Raw genomic sequence first — 21,107 nt, forward strand, 5'->3', positions numbered from 1 at the left:
CCCACCTCTCGTGGAACCACTCCTTCGGGTGGGAGAAGTCAGGACTGGTGCTGTTTCCGGCGACATCCTTTGGCCAGGCCTCACTCAGGTACTTGCTGGTCTCGTGGGTGCTGTCCAGGTGGTCATGCTGCAGGTGGTCCTGGGGGCGCTGCTCCGCCGGCCCCCCGGGCTTGATCTCCCAGCCGTCGGGGGGCTCCACAGGCAGCAGGGCGCTGCGACCATCCTCCCACGAGCCTGCCCCCTCGTCGTAGAACAGGAGGCTTCGGGAGGGCACTGAAGAAGGAGCTCAGAATGAGCCACGGTGCCAGGAGGCTCCCTCCCCATCCGGACCCCATTCTGGGCCTAGTAGTTAAGGACACAGGCCCCAGAATCTTGCAGGCCTGGATCTGAACCCAAGCTCTTACACTGTTGAACTGCCTGACTGCAGGCAACTCACGCCTTTGCTTTCACCCTTCTGAGCCTCAGTTTGCTCATCTGTAAAACAGGAACACGAGGGCCAACCTCATGTCATGTGAGGTTTAAATGAGATAATAGAGGCAGCGCAATTGAAACTGTACTCAGAGAAAGGCAGCTCTTCCTGAGCAGAGGGCAAGCACTGTGCTGGGGATCTGAGAGCTGGTTCTGATCCTATTGTACCCACTCATTTTCTGTGAGACCGTGAATCAATCTTTTCCTCATTCTATAGATTCCCTATTGTGGCTCAGCAGTAACTAACATGACTAGTATCCATGTGGATGAGGGTTTGATCCCTGGCCTCGCTCAGTGGGTTAATGATCCAGCATTGCCATGAGTGTCTGCGACCGCAGCTCAAATCCCACGTTGCTGTGGCTGTGGTGTACGCTGGCAGCTGTAGCTCCGGTTCAACCTCTAGCCTGGGAACGTCCATATGCCATGGGTGGCGCCCTAAATAGACAAAAACCAAACCAAACCAAAAGAAGCCTTTTCCCCATTCTAGGCCCTCGTTTGCCCTTCAGAGAAATGAAAAGCAAGAACACACATTTGTTGGATATCCGTTACCTACCACGCAGTGCAGGCATCCTTTAGTCTAGACCGAATCATTAACATCTCATAGAAACCCTTAGAAGCAGATAATAAATTTACCTCCATGTCAAGAATAGGCAACCGAGGCTCCAGGTTGTCAGGGACGTTGTCCCACTCTGGAGGCGAGATGCAAACCCAGGCCTGCCTGGCTCCTGTCATTCTCAGGACCCCGGCCTCACAGTCAGTGACAGGCCCTGGAACCATGCAGTGTCCCTGCTCTGCAAGCCAGCCTGCTCCAAACGTCATTTCTTCCCACAGACGTGTCCCCCTCTTTGCCATTGGGTTTGGACATTGGGTTTGAACCCCCCTGCATTCACCAGGGTCACCCCGAGGGGCTCCTCTGACTCTGATTTTGTCCATCAGTGCTTCCCCCAACCCCCAATTTCCATTCCTTCTTCTCCAAGGTTCTCTCTACTTCCCAACACACACAGGCCTCTCCGGCCTTGGAAAAATGGACACGTGGCGCTCCAGCCCTTACCTCCCTGCCGCCTGCCTCCCTTAGCAACTGTCCTCTTGTCTCCTGCTCAGGCTGCACTGGTCCAGGGAGTGGTGTTCACTCCCCACCTCCGCTTCCTCTTCCTCTAACCCTGCCCACACCGCTTCCTCCCCTCAAGGCCCAGCAGGCGCAGCTCGGTATCCCTCCTTCTTGAAACTCGCTCCTCCTCAGCATCTCTCTCTGACCTCCCATCTGTTTCCTCTTCCTCCTCCTGTCCCGCTAGATAACTCCCTCCTGGTAGATGAGGAGGGACCCTCCGGAAGTTCCTTTGTGGGTCTATCTGAAGTAGCCTCTGCCTCTGGAACTCCATACTACTTTTTGCTTGGCCTTTGCAGTTCTGCCCTTGTATCTTTTCTCTCCCCTTGGGAGCGCATCCAAAAGGGAGGGAGTGTGCTCATTTAGGAAGCGCCTGCTGTGTACCAGGCACTGTGCTCAGAGCCTACATGTGCTGTGTCATTTAGTCTTCATAACAACCATGCTCAGGAAGTGTGGAACTTGTAACTCCCACCTTCCGGGTAAAGAAACGAAAGCTCAGCATGCTTAAGACACATGCCTGAGGTCACACAGTTAGCAAGCGGTAGACATGACTGACTCTGAAGCTCCATGCTCTTTTCTGGGGGGCGAGGCATGCCCCCAGCATGCAGAAATTCCGGGGCCAGGGATGGAACCCCAGCCACAGCAGTGACAACGTTGGATCCTTAACCTGTTGAGCCACCAGGGAACTCCTGAAGCTCCATGCTCTTAACCACTGTACCTGACAATCCCTGGTGGCATGGTAAATACCTGAGCCCACATCACTGCTACCCCACCATTGCCCATGATAGAATTACCAGTGGATCCTGGCAGTCCATTCTGTTGATCCTGAACAGTGCCTCAGAGTCCTTCTTAACACAGTGCTTCAGGCAGCCACCACCACTCAATTGCTACTATGGTCGTGAAATACTGATGATGCTTAGCAGATGCCCCACAGCACCACAGTACGTGGGTCTAGGGTGGGATCATTCCTGTTATTCCCTAAACCTACCTTCCCCACCTCCCGCCAATGCTGGGAATTGTGGGCTATGCATTGTAGTCCTAATTCTATAATAACATTGAACAAATCATAGGCCCTCTGGGGGTCTCAGTCTCCCCAGCTACAAAATGAGGAGGCAGAATGAGAGGATGCCAACCCCAAGCCTTGCTCCTCTATGTGTCCGGATTCTGCCCATAAATTGGGGCCGTTTGTGGGGAGGGCACCCTGTGACCTGGAGATGGGCACTTGCCACCCGCCTCTACGCGGACTGAATCATGAGCCACTGCAGCGACTGACCCTCAACACCCGGGGAAGGCGCTCAGGGTGGAGCGAGGAGCGAGGCACTCTGTGCTCTGGGAAAACCGGAAGAACAGGTCCGCAGAGAGTTAGATATTTTCAGGAGAAGATTTTATGAGCCCAATTCGTGCATCTCCTCCTAGCTAGAAAAGCCCTAAAATCCTTCCTGGTGACGTCTGCTCCTCGTGACCAGCACTAACCTTCACGAGACGAGCAGCAGCCTTCTGGAAAATGTGCGCTTGACGCAGGCACCTGCCCGTTCACCGCGATCGCATGTGTACTGACCTCTGCCCCGCCTCTTTGGAGTTGTATTTCGGAGCTCTCTGAAATGCTGCCTCCGGGGCTATAGTCCTCATTTTGCCACCAATAAAGCCTTTTTTTTTTCTTTTTAGGGCTATACACCTGTGGAATGTGGAAGTTCCCAGGCTAGGGGTTGAATCAGAGCTGTAGCTGCTGGCCTACACCACAGTCACAGCAATGCCAGATCCCAGCTGCCTCTGTGACCTACACCACAGCTCATAGCAATGCTGGATCCTTAACCCACTGAGCAAGGCCGGGGATTGAATCCGCATCCTCATGGATACTAGTTGGGTTCATTACTGCTGAGCCACAAGGGGAACTCCCCCCACCCAATAAAACAACTCTCAACTTTTAGGTTATGCATACACCTGGCTCAGGGCACTCACTCTGACTGGCGGTGTAGACGCTGTCAGTGGCCATGGGATCTTCCTTCACAGTCTGGGAGCCGGAGGAGAACTCAGGGAGGCAGGGCACGAGGGAACCCAGCACCAGGACGAAGCACAAGGCTGCCACCTGGTAGTGGAGGGCGGGTAGGGGTCAGACCTGGGGCGGGGAGAGGCTGCAACTCCGGCCACCCCCAGTCGTTCTCCCCCAACCCGAGCCAATGGGGGCAAAAGGCTCAGCATTTTTCTAGGAGAGCTGCTTCCAGAGCCAACCATCTCCTACATGTGGGGTCTCCCACCCTCTCTGGAGAAGATGGAGGCTGTCAGGCCAACTCAGGGGGGCTGTCACAGGCAGTGCTAGAAAAAGTCTGTGGCTCCACTGGGCCCATGGAAGTTGCCCTGCCAAGGAAGAACTGCTGCTGGGTTCATGTGAGACACTACACATCCACACCGTGTTAGAACTGGTCAGGGAAGGTCACGTTCTAGAAGGCTCCATGGGCTTGGTGAAAGAGGCTGGGGTCTGGAGCCAGTATACAGTACCAGGATGGTTTACCCCAATGACACCCCCACAATACTGCTAGTCCCTCAGAGCTCTGCCCTCCCCTCTAGAAAGCCAGCCTGAAGCAGACCTGTCCCCCAGTGGCCCTGTGGTGAGGGAACAGCACCTACCATGAGGCAGGTCCCAGTCTGGGTGGCTGCCATCTTGTAAGGTCTGGAGATCTTGTTGGTGACCAGAGTCTGGAGTTTCTGCAGCTGCTGGAGCAGGGTCCTGGGGAGGGCACAGCAGTCACCCGGCAGGTTCTGACCCAGCAGGCATCTCTGCCTCCCAGAGCTCGCTGGTGGGGGTGGGGACCTGGGCTGGCTCCAGACTGGGCTTCCATACCAGGTGCCCATTTCAGCCAAGACAGAAAAAGGTCACCTCCCGCTTGGCTCCCCTGTGGTGTGGCTGGAGCACCTGGCGCCTGCCTCTGGTGGATAGCTGGGTGACCCTATACAAGCTCAGGGGGACCCTGTGAGGTTTAGAGGCCAAAATGGGGTTTGGAGGCGTGCCTGGCCCACCTGGGCTGAGATCACTTTATCTTACCCTGCACCAGCTGCAGCTAAACCAACTTCCCTCCTTTGCACCCATGACACCCTGGGCTGAGAAGGACATGTCTGCAGCTATCTGGTACATGGTGAGTAGCCAGTACCCAGGAAATGGTAGCTACCTACCATTTTTGTGAATTTTGTTGCCATTTTTTGCCTTTACCATAGCACCTGTAACACCTTGTTTATTTATAAATTTCCATGTCCGTCTCCATTGCTAAGTGTGGGTTCCCTCAGGGTGAGGACCGGATCCCTCCCAGGGAGGCATCCTCGGCTCAGCCCATACACTTGGTGAACAGATGCTTAAGCATCTCTCTTCTACCTAACAGGTCGGTGGCATTGCAGTTCCCATAATGTACAGCAGGTGGCGAAATAGCTCCAAGAGCCTGGCCCTATTTTGGGCCAGAGAGGAATCTGGGTCACAGGAAGAGGGTGAGGAGTGAGGGCGCCCTCCACCCTTCCCTGAGTCCTAGGGTTGTGGGGTGGGGGAGGCATTCTCCAGGAAAATCAGGGGAGTGGCCGGATCCCGCTGGAGAAGCTGGGGGAGAAGGAAGGAAAGAAGGAAAAAGCCTTCTGTTGAGCACCTGCTACATAGCAGCTGTTGTCTATGTTATTTTAATTAATTCCAGCAAGTAATTAGTAAAGACCTACTGTGGGTTCATGGCTGGTCACTACCAAGGATTCAGAACAATAACAAGAAAAAAAGAAGTAAAGCTAACATGAATGGAGCATTCTCAGATGCCAAGGACAGTGCCCGCCCTTTACTGGGCGGCCTCACTGCCTCCCACATGAATCCTGAGAGATGGCGCTTCCATTATCTCTACGAGAAACTGGGGCCCAGAGAGGTGTACCAGTTTGCCCAGAGTCACCGAAATGGCACCCAGAGCTGTGACTTTATGTGGCTAATGCATGCCAGACCCTCTGTGGGCTCCACATGAATGTTTCTCAAACTTAATTATGCAAGCAAGTCACCCAAGGATCTTGTTGAAAAGCAGGTGCTGAGTCAGTGAATCTAGGGGGAGTCCCAAGATTCTGCATTTCTAACAGGTGATGCTGATGCTGCTGGCCTGAAAAACTCGCTTTGGGTAGCAAGCATGCACACTGGTGGTTCTCACTTCAGGGTGCATCAGAATTACCTGGAGGGCTTATTAAAACACAAATCGGGGAGCCCTCCCCCTGGATTCCTGATGCAATAGGCCTGGAGTGACGCCTGAGGATAAGCGTTTCCAACAGGTTCCCAGGGGCGGCTGCTGCTGCTGGTCTGTATCTCTTACTGAAGCATCTCACTGGCCCTGTCTGGTGTCTAGAGCTATGCGTGGATTAAGAAGGATGGGAAACTGAGGGTCCCAGGCTGCGGGGTCCTTGTTTCTGGGGTTCCCATCATCCTGAACTCAGTGACCTCTCTCCTGCCTCCAGGAGCTACATCAGAGCCAGGCACTGGCTGCGGAAGGGGTGTGTGTGTGCAGGTGACACTACCCACCTGTTGGCATTCTCCAAGGTCTCCACCTTCTTCCAGAGTTCGTTGTTCTCGGATGTAAATGTCTCCACCCTGCGGGGGCCAAGCAGGTGCAGGCTCAGGGGCAGCTCCCAGACTCGCCACCGCCCCTCCGCCCTGCCCACCAGCATCCTGTGCCCCGTGCCCCTTGCCCCTCGTGCCCCATGAGAGAGGGCTAGGGAGAGCAGGCCAGGCTGGGGAGTAGGGCCCAGGCCCCCACCCCCAGGCCCCTTACTTCTTTTCTAGACACTCCACATACTCCTTCTTCTTACGGCGGCTCTCCTGGGCCGAGATCTAGAGGGGGAAGCCGCCAGTCATCACACCACAACCCACTTCCTGGGACTCCCCAACTTCAGAGCTGGCATCACCAGGGAAGTGGAGGCCCCCACCCGCCCACCAAGGAAGCCCTAGGGCAGGGTCAAGGTCTGCCTCACGCTTTACCTTGTTCTTGATTTTTCTCCGGACCCTCTTCAAGGCCTTCTCCTCGGCTTTGGTGAGGGGGAGTTTCGTGGGGATGGGGTAGCCCTCAGCAATCAGGGTGCGCTTCTCCTCCTCCGTCAGAAGCAGTGGCCCCGACGTCCCTTGTAATTTCTGTGGGAAGGGGGTGTGATGGTTGGGAACCAGACAGCCCTGCATTCAAGTTCAAGCTCTGCCGTTTACCCTATGTGACCTGGGAAAGGCACTCAGTTCACTGAGCCTCAGTTTCCTCACTGAAAAAGGGGCAGATTTGAATTAAATCCAATAACACCTATCAAGTGCTTAGGCTGTTGCTGGGAGCCTGGCACGTTAGACCCTCTTTGTTTGGGGTGGGAGTGGCCCCTTGATCCCATCCTGGGATCCACAGCCTCAAAGCTTACTTGTCCAGGGCCCCCTAAATAGAACCTGCCTCAGACACCTACAGTTTTTTGGGTTTTTTTTTTTGCTTTTTTAGGGCTGCACCTGTGGGATATGGAAGTTCCCAGGCTAGGGGTCAAATGGGAGTTGGAGTTGCTGGCCTACGCAACATGGGATACGAGCTGCATCTGCGACCTACACCACAGCTCAAGGCAAAGCCGGATCCTTAACCCACTGTGTGAGGCCAGGGATCAAACCTGCTTCCTTATGGATCCTAGTCAGGTTTGTTAACCACTGAGCCATGAAGGGCACTGCTCCAGTGCCTACAGTTTGACTTGGGAGGTTCCATACCCATCCCAGGGGATTCTGGGCTGCCTGAACATTGCTCCCCAAACAGTGCTCCTTGGAGGCAGCCTGGGCTGCCCCCTGGAGGTCAGGAATGTCTAGTTCTAGTCCTCGCTCTGCAAGAGTGTGGGTTCAGCAGAACTCTTGGACTCTACCTGATAGCTATTTGGCCTAAGGCACAATTAAAAGATTCTTGGAGTTCCCTGGTGGCCTAGTAGGTTAAGGATCCAGCATTGTGAGGGCTGTGGCTCAGGTTCGATTCCTGCCCAAGAACTTCCACATGCCATGGGCGCGGCCACCAAAAAAAAAAAAAAAAAATTCTCATTCCCATCTGCCAATCTGCCAGGCTGGCATCTCCCTGAATTCTGATGAGGGTGGGATCAGGCGTGGAGCTCCCTAGACTCTCCCTGCCCATTATGTGCTAAGGTGGATTTACACAGCTCCTTGCCTCTGGGGCCAACTCAACCCCCTGCTGCTTACGTGAGGGGCGGTGAGGAGTGGGGAGGTGGAGATGGCCGTGGAGGAGCGGGCCATGGGCCGGATAGGGCTGGAAGGGGGCAGAGAGCGGGGACTCTGGGAGCCGTCGCTGTCGCTGCCGTGGCTGCTGGGGGGTGTCGGAGGCATCTGCACCAGGTCCTCTGGGGAGAGCAGGAGAAGCCAGGTTAGCCAGGTTGCACCCTAGCTCTGGTTGCAAATCAGAGGTCAGCACAGCATGAGCCTAAGGCAGTGCTGAGAGCATGCAGGACAGACTGCTGGGGCCTGGACCACTGTAACCTCAGGGACCCCTCTGCCATGTCAGAAAGATGAGCTTACACCCCAGAAGACACTTTCTGAGCGCCACCCTATCTCTGACTCCATCGGAACCTGGATCCTCTAAGCCTGGGCCTTAGTGGGGATATCACAGAGGCTGGATTCTTGGGGTCCCTCCCCCATCCCTGACTTCACACGGCTCAGGGTTTTGGAGCCTCTAGCCTGGCAACCCCAAGAGGTGGCAGGAGTCAGTCCCCCGTGAGATCCATGGGGCTCAGGCTGGGCAAGCAGCCGCTTCTGTCTTTCTTTCCTCAGCAGAATGTTTAGCTCTAACAACCCCGGGGTGTCCATTTCCAAAGTCAGGGTAGCAGAACAGCAGGCACTGAGCTTTCAGCAGACCCGCCAGGAGTACTGTGCTCCCCAGCGCCGCCTCCCTGCTGCCTCTCTGTGGCCATAGCACTAGGAAGCCAGACACTCTGCAGGTGGTCAGGAAAGGGCCTGGGCAGAGCCAAGAAGACCACAAACCTAGCTGCAAAGAGGGTTCCCAGGATGGCACAGAAGCCCAGAAAACTCCAGGGATGGGAACCTGGAGCCCACTGCACCGCAGAGCGGCCTGAAGCTGCGAGGAGAACCATTGCATCCTTCTGGGCTTGCCTATGACTGCTTTCTGCAGGGGTCATTTGTCTTTTTTGGCTCTTATGTGCCTCTTACAGATGCCATACTGTAAAGAGCACTGAACTTGAAGTCAGAGAGACCTGAGTTCAGATCCTGAGTGCTGCATGCCTCCCTGCCGCCGTGTGACCTGGAGTGGTGTTTACTTAACCTCTCCCAGCCTCGCTTCCCTGTCGAGTGGGGTGAAAGGAGCCGGGAGCACGCAATAAGCTGGAGCACGTGAACAGGCTTTATGAACTGATGGCTCCACAAGGTAAAGTGTTTTCACACGGGTCCCTTTCTACCTCCCGTGAATTCTGTCTTCTCTCTGAGGCTGTGAGCAACTTGAGGGTGAAACTTGGACCTTATCCATCTTTCTAAGGTATTTAGTATTTAGTCCAGGGCCTGATACACAATAGATGCTTGATCAATGTCTGATGAATCAACGAGGTGGGAATGGAAAGACCCGGCCCCTTCTCCTTCTGGCCTGTCCAAGAAGCTTCTTCTGTTCTCTTCTCCCTGGTCAGGTGTGGGATGTACTTCCAAGGTTCGCTGGGGATTTGCTGCCTTTAATCATAACAGTGTGTATAATTGGTGGTCTGTCTGTGGCCCTCCCTAGGCTGTGATCTACTTGGGTACAGGGACTGTCTTCTCTTTCTGCTTTCCTGGTTCCTGGCATTGGAGATGCCCATGAGCTCTCGTTGGATGGAGGGATGGATGGAAGGATGGACACACAGACAGATGTGTGGATGGATGGGTGGATGGATGAACTGATGGCTGTACAGTGGAGTTCAGTCAGTGAATGATATGAGGGGGGTTAGCAAACAGGGTGAGAAGGTTATGGTACTAGCGATGACAGCTATTGGGTCAGAAGGGGACTGAGGGATGGAGAATGGGCAGGGCAGGGAGAAGGAATATTTTGGAGGGAGATGGGAGGGAGATGGGTGGGCTGGACCAAGGGAGTAGGCATGCAGTCTGCTCAAGCCTGGAGAGGAAGAGGCCCTCTCTGGACGCACTTACCTGGTGTCACTTTGAGGAACGGGTTCACCTCCTGGGGCTCTGCTTTGATCACTGGCAGCTGAGTCATCTCTCCCGGGGCCTGAGGAAGAGACAGGTCCAGCTCCATTAGCTGTTCTGGGGCTGTCCCCACCGTGCCATCCTCTCTCCCTCCCTCCCTCCTTGAGGCTGGAGGGTCTACCCTGCAGCATTAAGGAGGTGGCTGGGCTCTGGGTTTGAGGCACAGCCCAGAGGGAGCAGAGGCAAGGTCTTGTGCAGAGAGAAGGCAAGTCAGACCTGAGAGAAGAAATGATGCCCAAATAGCATTGTTTGTCCCCTAAGCTCAGAGAAGGAGGGCTTCCTGTGGCCTCCAAGGTCACGGCCATCTTTTGGTGGCTTGTGACCCTACACTGACTATGAATGCCACATCGGCCTTGGCATGTGGGTTGCCACGAAGATGGGAGGTAATATCTGGCAGAATGTAGCTGTTCAATGAATGTAACAACAGCACAGATGAAGGAAGCATTAACTGGCTGTGTGGTTTGGGGCAAGTTGCTTCACCCCTCTGGCCCCGTTTCCTTCTCTGAGGCAGGCGCCCAACTTCCAAGACCCTGGCTGCTGCTGCCTTCACACCTCCCCTTCCTGCTTTGGCAAGGTCTGAGGAGCCCACAGCTAGTCCTAGAGAAGGGCCCAAAAGCTCGTCCCCACTTGTGGCCAACCCTTAATGGGTCCTTGGTGGAGCTGGGAGGGGCTGACCTTTCTTGCCTTCAGCCTCAGACATTTTGCTCAGGTGAGCCGTGTAGCCAGCAGGGGGCAGTGCCAGCCAAACCCTGACTCCAGGGATTTTAAGAAGACCCCTCCCTGGTAGACTCAGGCAAAGGAGCCCCTTAGGGGTAGTCCAGGCTCCCATTTTACACTGAAGGAAGCTGAGGAAGAAAGAGGGAACGCAACGCTCTGGGGAGAGCACAAGTGACAGCGGAGCTGGGACCCAGGCAGGGCCTCTCCCAGGAACCAGGTGTTGGGGTCTCACATTCCCAGAAGGGTCTGCAAGTAGTTCATACGGGTGGGGGGCTGGCATGAGAGTGTGAGTTAAAAATATTAATCTCATAAATATAAACCATTGGAATATGGCACAATTTTTAGATTTCCATTTTGGTCTTTCCTAACACAGAAAATGAAGCAGGCTGGGCTGTCTCCTTCCCTGAGACCCTGGACTGGGTGCCTGACGCCCAGCCCTGCTGGGTCCCTGTGATCCTTCTTCAGCACACCGCCAGGGCCCCAGCTAACGCTGAGCGGCTGTGGTTGGAGCCCGTTCTAGGCTGGGGAAGGGTGGGCAGAGGCTTGGTCTGGGAGTTTCGCGCTCTCCTGGGGATCACACTGGTCCCCGTTCATAGAGCCCTGGGGTACCGGGGCTTTGGATAGCTCTTTCCACAGAGACCCATCACCCCTCCTCCCAACCTCAGCCCCTACCAGCAGTCCCCAGGCTCACCTGATGGGGAATGGGCAGCCTGGACAGGGGGCTGAGGCCCAGCAGCGGGGTGGTGGCCATGGCGGCGGCGGCGGCCATGGCCGAGGAGGCGGCCAGCGGGTCCACGGGCAGCTCCGGGCTCTGCTCCTGCTTCACCATGACGGAGCACAGTTTGTGTCCCAGCACCCACGCTCCATGTTCCACATCTGGGGAAGGGGGCAGCAGCCAGGCTCAGGGGACTCCCAGAGCAGAGGGCTCAGCCACCCTCCTGGCCTCTGGGAGCTGCTCTGGACTGGACTGTGGAGAGATGCTCGGATACACAGGAAGGCAGGCAGAAAAGGGCAGGGGCGGCGTTTGCGGGAGGGTGGAGAGGATTGGAGCCGTTCTGGTGGTGGGGACATCTCCTTCATTCAGCAGCTTATAGAGTGCGCTTGGACAACAGACCTGGACTCCTCCTAACTGGCTGTGTGACTTTAGGCAAGCTGCTTAATATCTCTGAGCCTTAGCTTCCTCCTCTATAAAGGCACCCGACAGGAAGTAAATGTTCAATAAGTGGCAGCTATTGTGAATACAATTATTGTTATTCAGGAAACATATGCTGAGCACTGTGCCAGGTGCCGGGGATCTGGTGAGAGTTACCAGCAGTTTGGCACAGTTAGATCGCAAAGGGATGGGATTAGAGAGGCCAGCAGGGATGGCCCGGCCTGGAGGCTGGGCTTGGAGCTGTGACTTTGTCCTAAAGGTAACAGGGAGGCACTGAAGAGTTTTACGCATGCTCAGATTTGCAATGTTAAAAAACATCCCTCTGCCTGTGTGTGCAGGCTGGACTGGCTGCAGGAGAGATGGAGGCAGGGAGACCCGCAGGAGGCTGTTGAAATCATCCAGTGAGAAAAGATGAGCTAGGGCAGTGGCAGTGGGGACAGAGAGGAAGGAACGTATGGAACCAAACATAGAAGGAAGAACCACAGGACCTGGTACTGGGGGCATGTGGAAGGTGAGGAGGCATGCTCAGGTTTCCCAGATCTGTGTCCACCTCCTGCCCACCTGGTGAGCCTTCTGGCCTCACCACAGGGCTGCCAGGCATCACCCCTTTTCCTGGCAGGTGCGACAGTCCACCACTCCAAGTTAGCCTTACTCCCAGGTGTTCAGCACCTGGATCTGGTGAGGCAGAGGTCTGAGACGCCAGCGTGGAGGGACAAGAGGGGACTCTAGCCTTTGGGGCCTCTTGTGGGTGGGAAGAGGGGTCAGTGGCTGCCAAGCCCACCTCAGAGGCCAGGCCCCACCCTGCTGGGAGACTGAGGGCCCCAGTTCTGGGCTACAAGCTGCCCCTGGGCTCCAGGAACACCCACAATCTTCCCAAATTACAGGGCCAGCCCACTGGCCTCCGGGAAGCTGCCCCCTGCAAAGCACCCACAGACAAATTGCTCTAAAAATAGACCTGGGGTGGTGAGGAGTTGCCGGACTGGGAGGCGGTCCACCCCCCATGTGGGGGCCTGACGCCCCACGGAGGTGACCTCCAGAGGCTGGCTGAGGCCAGGGCACGCAGGGAAGCTGGAATCTCCAGAACGTGAGCTCTAGAGCCACTTAAAGCCCCAGAAGGTGTCCCTGCCCTCAAGCAGGTGGGTGGGGACAGGGCACAAATCCTGCCTCTGCCCCTGGGGGATCTCAAAGACCCTCAGGAGCAGCTCACACTTTTTGCACTGAGTCCAAGTCTAAGCTCTTGATGCCTAAGAACTCTCATCAATCTTGGAGGCGGGCTCTGGTCTTTTGCCCACTTAATAAATGAGAATATTAAAAAACTCACTCAAGACCATTGTTCTCTGAAAGAAAGAGGAATAAAAACCCTGTTCATAGTTCTAGCCGCTACAGTCTTTTTAATTTTTATTTTTTGCTTTTTAGAGCAGCACCCGAGGCACATGGAGGTTCCCAGGCTAAGGGTCAAATCGGAGCTACAGCTGCCAGCCTAAGCCACAGCCACAGCAACGCCAGATCCAAGCCGCATCTGCAACCTATACCAAGGCTCACAGCAATGCCGGATCTCCCACCCACTGAGCAAGGCCAGGGGTCAAGCCGGAATCCTCATGGATTCGTTTCTGCTGAGCCACAATGGGAACTCCTAGCCACTACAGTCTTACTGGGACTTTTTTGTGGGGGTAGGGGCACACCTGCAGCATTTGGAAGTTCCTAGGCCAGGGATCAAACTCTTGGCACAGCAATAACCTGAGCCGCAGCAGTGAAAATGTCAGATCCTTGATCTACTGAACCACCAGGGAACTCCTTAATAGGACTTCTATACACACAATGAAAAAGCCATTAATTACATATATAAATAATGTGCTGGGCACTGAATTGGGTACTTTATGTATATACTTTTAATACTGGCCAGAATTCTCAAGATACCTAGTATCTTCATTTTATAATTGAGGAAACTGAGGCTCAGAGAGGTTAAGCAATTTTTCACTATCACGCAGCAGCTAATGAAAGTACTGGGATGCAGACCAAAGCCAGTACTCCTTTTTTTTGGTCTTTTCTAGGGCGGCACCCACGGCATATGGAGGTTCCCAGGCTAGGGGCCGGCCTACACCAGAGCCACAGCAACGCAGGATCTGAGCCACATCTGCGACCTACACCACACTCACGGCAACGCCAGATCCATAACCCACTGAGCAAGGGCAGGGATAGAACCTGCAACCTCATGATTCCTAGTCAGATTCGTTAACCACTGAGCCACAATGGGAACTCCAAAGCCGGTACTCTTTACTGCCCCTTGAGGCTGGCAAATGTGGTGGTGGAGAGGGCATGAGGTTTCAAACTGGGGGCCTGCTTGCTCCCAAAACCCGGCTCTACATTTTACTGTGTGTGTGACCTGAACAACTCAGCTTTCCTGAAGTCTCATTTTCCTTATCAGACAAATGGGAATTCTGATAACGGTGATTCCAACCTCACCTGTGAGTTGTGAGAAATAAATTCGATAGTTAATACAACGGTACTGCATAAACTGGAGCGGGCTATAGAAATCTTTATTGTTGTTCCCATTTGTTGATGAAGAAACAGAGGCTTACACAGGCTGAGAGACAAGTCCATGATCACCCAGCCAAAACACGACGGAGCCTGCACTACGTGCATTCGAAGAAGTGCCTCAAGAGATCATTTCTGGGTGAGGCACAGTCTGGGGTTCTCAAATGTGGGTTACCTGAGAGGCAGGCCTCAAAGGGCCCTTTGCTGAAAAGGGAGGGGGGTGGGGGGGGGAAGAGAGCTTTAGAGAACCCTACCTCTGCAAATAAAAGTAGGGTGCCAGCATTCCTCCAGGTTACATCTCAGAGGACACCACAGTATGAAGAGGTGGTAGGGTTCTAGGGTCTTGGTAACTTGTCCACACTTATTGTTGAATCCTCCCCTACCCCCAAACTGTTTCATCTAAGTCTGGTTCTCAGACCTAAGCAGGCATCAGCCTCGCCTGGAAGGCTGGACCCACCCACAGCGTTTCTGATCCTGTGGGTCTGGGCACCCCTCCTTTTGCACATCGCTGATCTAAGGCAACAAAAGGCCCTCTTGAGAAGTGCCTATCTGGGTTCGACTTGAGGGAGAACAAAGGGGCATGGGGCAGCCCCCCTGAAAGGTGGTTGTGGGTGGCTCCTCTGCATCTGGGGTCCAGGGCCCTGCCACCCCTTCTTACCTTGGGTGGTGTCCTCCATCTTGATGGGCACGATAGGGCTCTGAGGCGCCGAGTCACCGCTCAGGGAGTAGCTGTGCTCGGCCTGGATGCCTGGCGTGGGGGAGTCCAGTTCCATGTCCAGTAGAGGGCTCTTCTCGTCCAGCACCGGGTCATCAAAGAAACTGCTGAACAGATCGTTGGAAAAGTCCTCCATGTTCTCTGCGAAGTGGTCCAGGTGCTCAGGGAAGTGCTAGGGAAGGAGGAGGGAAGAGGAAGGAGTCAGCTTATTCTGGAAAGGGGGCTTGGATGATGCTGTGGTGGTGCCACCAGCACTGCCACCACCACCGCTGTCCCTGCAACCTCCCTTTTACCCTTCCTGCCATGGTTAATACCACCTCCACCACCAACTTCCCCACCAGCCACATCACCATGCCAGCTATTATCATTTATCTCACGACTGTCACCCCGTCATCACATTACTGCCACCGCCATCTCCACTGCCATCCCTGGCCTCTCGGTCAGTATCCTCAAAGGTGAGTCGTGCATGGTGCGAAAGAATCCAGGTGACAGGACACAAGGCTTTAGTTCTGGCTCTGTGACCTTGTCTAATCACTTAGATTGCCCAAGTCTGTTTCTCAGTCCACCTTACTTCTTTCATGGGAGACTAAGCACTAAAGAATATATTTATCTATGCCAGCAAGTTTGCATTCCAAAGGCGATCTTAGTGACTTTTGCATTATCTTTTGCTGGCCTGCAAGGAGATGGAATCATAGGGGACTCCGTTCCCCTGATTAGCACAGACCCCACTTGTCCTCATGCCTTATTGGTTCCCTTTCCCCAGCTATTCTTTATGCCAAGAGATCAGGCCCCAGAGTCTATTTACTTGGGTTCGAATCCTAGCCCTGATGCTCCTAGCTATGACTCAGTGCCTTTCAAACCATGGGTGGTGACTCATTAATGGGTTGTGAAATCAATTTAGTAGGTCACGACCAGAATTTAAGAAAAAAGACAACAGAACAAAATAGAGTAGAAAAATATCAGAGTGCACTTCATGCAGGGAAGTTAAATACCTGATACATTTTAAAAAATCTAAGTTATGTGTGTGTGTATGTTCTTGGGAAGGATGTAAAATACATTTCTCAGAAACAGAACAGCCTGAAAAATATTGGTCTCTGTGATCCTGGGAAAGTTGATTCACATCTCTATGTTTCACTTCCTCCTTTGTACAGTGGGGATAATGATATTTCCTATCTCCTCGGATGATCGTGAGGATTAAACAAGTTAATACATGTAAAGCACTTAGGATAGTCCCTGGTGTATAGGAATTACTCAACAAATGTTACCTCTTATTCATAAAGCATCCAGTGGCTGGTACACAGGAGGTGCTTGTTTTTTCCCCTCTAAAGATGTATACATATGTAAGGAAACGTTCATTCATTTTTTTTTCTTTTTAGGACCGCACTCGCGGCATATGAAAGTTCCCAAGCTAGGGGTCGATGCAGGCCTGCACCAAGCTGCATCTGTGACGTACATGGCAGCTTTCAGCAATGCCAGATCCTTAACCCACTGAATGAAGCCAGAGCTCGAACTTGCATCCTCATGGATACTAGCTGGGTTCTTAACCCACTAAGACACAAGGGTTCATTCATTATCTACTGATTAGATGAATCTGCTAGGGTCTTGCTTCCAGCCCTGGGGTGCCCCCACTGGTGAGCGGGTAAGGACTGACTTCTGAGGTCTGGAGTCTTGGCTTTCTGCCCTGGAATACTGGGAGCCTGTCCCCATCCAGGAAGGATGAGCAGAAAAGCCCTCTGTCTGAGAATAAGATTCAGAGCACACAAACATCTGTCTGCGGGCTCAGGATGAGCACAAGCTCTGCAGTCAGAGAGGCTTCATATTGACTCTGAACTCCTTGCTAAGTTATTTCACTTCTCTGGGCCTCTGTTTCCTCATCTGTAAGGGGGAAATAAGAGTTCCTACCTCATAGTGTTGATACGAGGATCAAATATTTGTTAGGTGCTTAATATTTATCTTGTAGGACCATGAGAATAAAACGAGGAAATACATAACATACATATACGTATAACGTACGTATACACAGTAAATACATATAACACTGAGAACAGTGCCTAGTATGTAGTGAGTGCCTGATAACTGTTAGCTATTGTTATTACGAAAAGCCTAACCCAGTCTGAGCTGAACTCAGCTTGGTGCCCATGCGGAGAGGTGGCTTGGTCCTCCCCCCAAACAAAGCACGGGTCACAGAATCCAGAATAAAATGAGTTCGGAAACCCACAGACTTAAGTACGCTCTCCTCTGCCCAGCTTGTCAGAACTTATCATCATGATCCCACATTTTGCTTGTGGTTTTAACTTTCTGAGTGCTCTCCTATGCATTGTCTTATTTAATTCTCATATTACCCAGAAGACAAGGAATTGCGTACCTGCTTTTGGCAGATAGGGAGACTGAGGGCCAGGGAGCCAAGGAGAGCAGGGAAGCGTCTGCAACTGGTCACCGCCCAGCACTCGAGGGCAGCAGATATTCCCCTGACCAGGAATTGTCCCTTTGCTCGACCATGAACTCCCTGAGGTAGGGTCTGGATCTGGCTCACCTGTAGGGTCCCAGCCCCAGCACATGGTAGATGCTCAACAACTACGGGTGGAGGGACAGGGCCCTGTACCCCAGAGGACAACACCATCAGTATGTCAATCGTCCATCAATACCTGGGGTGAGGCTGAACAAGTTTTAAAAGAATAACTGTGATCCCAGCCAGAGGCTATTTACAGGGTGCAATGCCGACCAGCTACCCAGCCAGCCACAGGCTGGACTGTGTTAGGCACATCCTCAGCAGAGTCTGGGCCAGCCCAGCTGGGGGCTCTCTCTTTCTCTCTCAGGGTCTCTCAAAGGCCTGTGTGGGGCCCAGTGGGAGGGGGTTGTGAAGAGTCCAGTGAGTCAGCTGCTAAGGTATTTCTCCAGCAGCTGCTTCTCAGGCGATAAGGGTTTGCCAAGCTCTTTCCCGGGGCCTGGGAGAGGAGAGACACTTTCTCCAGTCTGGGCCGGGGTCCCTAAAGGAGTTGGCTCCAGGCAGATAAGCCAGGTCCTTCTCAGAGACCCTTTTTGGGGTGTCCATAGGCGCCTGCTGAGGGAACTCAGTTGGCCCCTCTTTGTGAGCAGCCCCCACCCCACCTGCTGGAGGCAGCAGCCGAGGCTCAGCAGGACGGATTTTCCAGAGGGTGGGAGCCAAGTGGAAGGGGAGGGCGGCCAAGGGGCAAGCGGGGTGGGAGTGGGAGACACGCAGAGAACCCACTCTTCTTTGCTAAGGGCTTCCCTGTGTGCTGGGGTGACCTCTGGTGGCAACGGTAGGTATGTCCCATCACCCCCAGGCCACCTGCTCACTGGAGCGTGCCGGAAGGCCCACCCCCTTTAGAGATCTTTGTAGCCCTACTTTTATCTGGAGCAGCCCAGTTATGGCTGGTTTACACCATCAATTTAGAGGCAGAAGGGACCTGAGAAAGTCCATGGTCCCTTGCCCCCTCTCTGTTTGCTAATGAGGAAACTGACGTCCAGAGAGGGAAAGCCGCCTACCAGGGTCACACAGTGAGTGTGGTAAGGGAGCGGTTCTCCCCAGCTCTGGGGTTGCACAGGACTGTGCGCAACTTCTCCTTCCTGTCCTCTCTGTACTCGTCCCCCACCACCACCCTGGAAAGCCCACTCTGGAGATCTCAGGCCTCCTCAGCTCCAGCAAGGTACCTTGTCCCTCCGTACCCCCCACCACCCAAACCACATCCACCTCTTCCTCCAGTTCACACACAAAAAGTTCAGGTTTCAGACTGTCCGATGGAACTATTGGGGGTGGGAGGCAGGATTCTATAAACGGTAGAGAGTCAATATTCTGAGGGGGATAGGGTTCCACTGGGGGTGAGCGTTCTATGGGGGTGTCTTTCCAGGCAACTGGGGTGGGAAGCCAGAGAAGGAAATATTATGATTTGTTTCCCTCCTTGTTAAAGACTTTTTCCAATAGTCTTGCCAACATAAGCTCCTTTTCGGCTGCCACGCGCAGCCGGCGCCGGCTCCACTCCCTTGGAGGAGAGGTCCCAAGCTCTCGGGCTCTCAGCCCCACGCACCCCTCCCCCTTAGCGGCATCTACTGTCGGAGCCGGTTTCAGCGCCGGCCCTTTAAATTTAAAGAAGGACAGGGTCCTATAGGCCCAGAGCGGCCCAAGAGAGGGTAACGTTGGTGCGCTGGGGGCCGCCCCGCGCCGGAATTCGGCCTGCTCATTGGTCGCATCCACGGAGCTCGCAGCCAATAGGAGGAGGCAGCGAGACGCCCGCCGCAGATGCGGCGAGGGCGCGGGAGGGGGTCAGAGCTTACGCGGGGGAGGGCCCGCTGCCTCTGCTAACAGTGCGGGCGCTGTAAGGGCAGAGTGTGCGAAGTCCCGCCTTGTGTCCCTTTCTGCACCTGGGCCAGAAGCAGAAATGACCCCTTTGAGCTTCCAGGTGGGCCCCCCCCCATGGTGCCCTCAGACCCTTATCAGTGGCGTGGCCCCAACTCTGCGCCACAAGCGGTGGGAAGTGAAGAGGGAGGGCCCTCTTGGATGTCTCCAGCTCGAACGCGAGGCCAGGCCCCAAGTCTTAAATCCCTAGCTCAGCAACTTCCTCCTCTCCTCGAATAATTAATTCTACCTTGGGCTACATCTGTGGGGCTTTGGGGTCTCTGTCGCTGGTAGGAGGAGGCGGGGCATAGCGGTCATAGCGCCGTCTGAAGCTCCTCTCTGTCCCACTCTCCTAATTCCTCCCCGGGGTAAATGCAGAGGAAGGGGAAAGCCCCGGGGGGCGCGACTGTCCGCTGAGAGTGTGTGCGGGAAAGGGGTTCTCCCCACCTGACACAGCCTCAGAGCGTCCGGTTCCCTCATGTCCCAAGCCCTTGGCGGCGCCCGCACCCCCAGCCCTGGCTTCTGCCCCTCCCCCCGGTCCAGGCTGATTCAGTCTGTTTGGGGAAAGGAGGGAGGAGACCGGAGTGGGTCCAGGCTGAGCTGTGGGATAAGGAGTGGGGGGAATGCCGAGCCCGGACATTCCTTCCGAGAGAGTGAGCTCTGGGGAGAGAGGGGAGGAGAGAGGCCGCTCACATTTCCCATTCCCCTCCCCCCAAGGCTACCCCTCCTCCCCCCTTCCCCTGACCCATACATTCCCGGACGGTTAACTTGCCTCGTGGTCACTAGAAAATTGCCCCCATTTCAAGTTGAAGGGCCACCAGTCTGAGTCACTGCTGTGCCCTGAGTGTGTGTGTGGGGGGGAGGGGAGGGTCAAGAGAGAGCAGGGAGGGGCTTGGGGAAAGGAGGTGGGCCCCTGGGTACCCAGTTCTCAGCCCTTCTTGTCCTTAAGCATCACCATCCAGGCATTTGGGGGGTGTGGGGGGAGATCCAGGCATCTTCCCAGAACTAGACTCTGAAGGAAAAAAGGCCCTGGACTCAGACTCCGGAGGCCCCAGTTGTGCAGGGGCAGGTGGCGTCTCCTCTCCAGGTCTGTTTCCCCATCCATTTTAGTCCACGTTCCTGTTGAGGCAGGGGTGGCAGGCACAGGGCGGAGTGGACTAGCCCTCAGAAAGTGGGCTCTTTTCCTCTGCCCAGGCCTCTTGGGGACTGCGAAGGGATGGAGCCAGTTTTCCCTGTCCCTGGAGCCGGCCCCTCCCTGAGCCTTCCTGGCAGGGCAAGGGGGTGAAGGGGAGCACATTGTTCCAACCTCTAACCTCACTCTCATCCCCCGTTCCCCACAGGCCCAGGGAAGGCAGCTGCTGAGGTTTCATATTTTCCCCCTACCAAACTCTTCACCACAGAGCCCAAGTCCAAATAAGCAGAAATGCTTCCGTGTGTGTGTGTGTGTGCATGCGCGCACACACACATGTTACACAGACGTGGACTGTGAGGTTCCTTCTTACACAGGGAAACACCACCTCTCTGACACCGCACAACTTAAGATCCCCATCCACGGACGCATTCCAACTGTTCCTTACACAGCCCGGCACAGGTGCTAGTGTACATGTACACGCTCCTGGACTCACACAGTCCCAACAAGGACACACTCCTCAGTTGTGGTCAGATTCACATAGACGCCCATGTGTACACACACGTATGTATAGTCATTCCAGACATGGTCACGGTCACAGACGTGGTCATGCACATTCTCACATGAACACACACAACATTGCACACCACCACAGAACTGAATGCTGACTGGGCCAAGCCACATGCCTGAGTCATGTGACCCCCCCACCCCCCACCCACCCAGTGTGGAAGCTCTGG

At 54.5% G+C, this 21,107-nt stretch overlaps 1 protein-coding gene across 1 annotated transcript in view; it reads right to left on the reverse strand.

The window, feature by feature from the left end:
* The window catches only part of CREB3L1 (cAMP responsive element binding protein 3 like 1), a 34,743-nt gene that overhangs the window by 896 nt on the left and 12,740 nt on the right, over positions 1–21,107 (reverse strand). Inside the window, exons 2-11 of the mRNA XM_003122829.6 lie at positions 14,831–15,059; positions 11,176–11,360; positions 9,711–9,789; positions 7,770–7,927; positions 6,552–6,701; positions 6,346–6,404; positions 6,096–6,164; positions 4,199–4,298; positions 3,533–3,659; positions 6–273 (exon numbers count right to left, since the gene is read on the reverse strand). Coding sequence (XP_003122877.1) covers positions 6–273; positions 3,533–3,659; positions 4,199–4,298; positions 6,096–6,164; positions 6,346–6,404; positions 6,552–6,701; positions 7,770–7,927; positions 9,711–9,789; positions 11,176–11,360; positions 14,831–15,059 — 1,424 coding nt within the window. The remainder of the gene's footprint in view (positions 1–5; positions 274–3,532; positions 3,660–4,198; positions 4,299–6,095; positions 6,165–6,345; positions 6,405–6,551; positions 6,702–7,769; positions 7,928–9,710; positions 9,790–11,175; positions 11,361–14,830; positions 15,060–21,107) is intronic.

Source organism: Sus scrofa, chromosome 2 (genome assembly GCF_000003025.6).
Source record: "Sus scrofa isolate TJ Tabasco breed Duroc chromosome 2, Sscrofa11.1, whole genome shotgun sequence".
NCBI lineage: Eukaryota > Metazoa > Chordata > Mammalia > Artiodactyla > Suidae > Sus > Sus scrofa.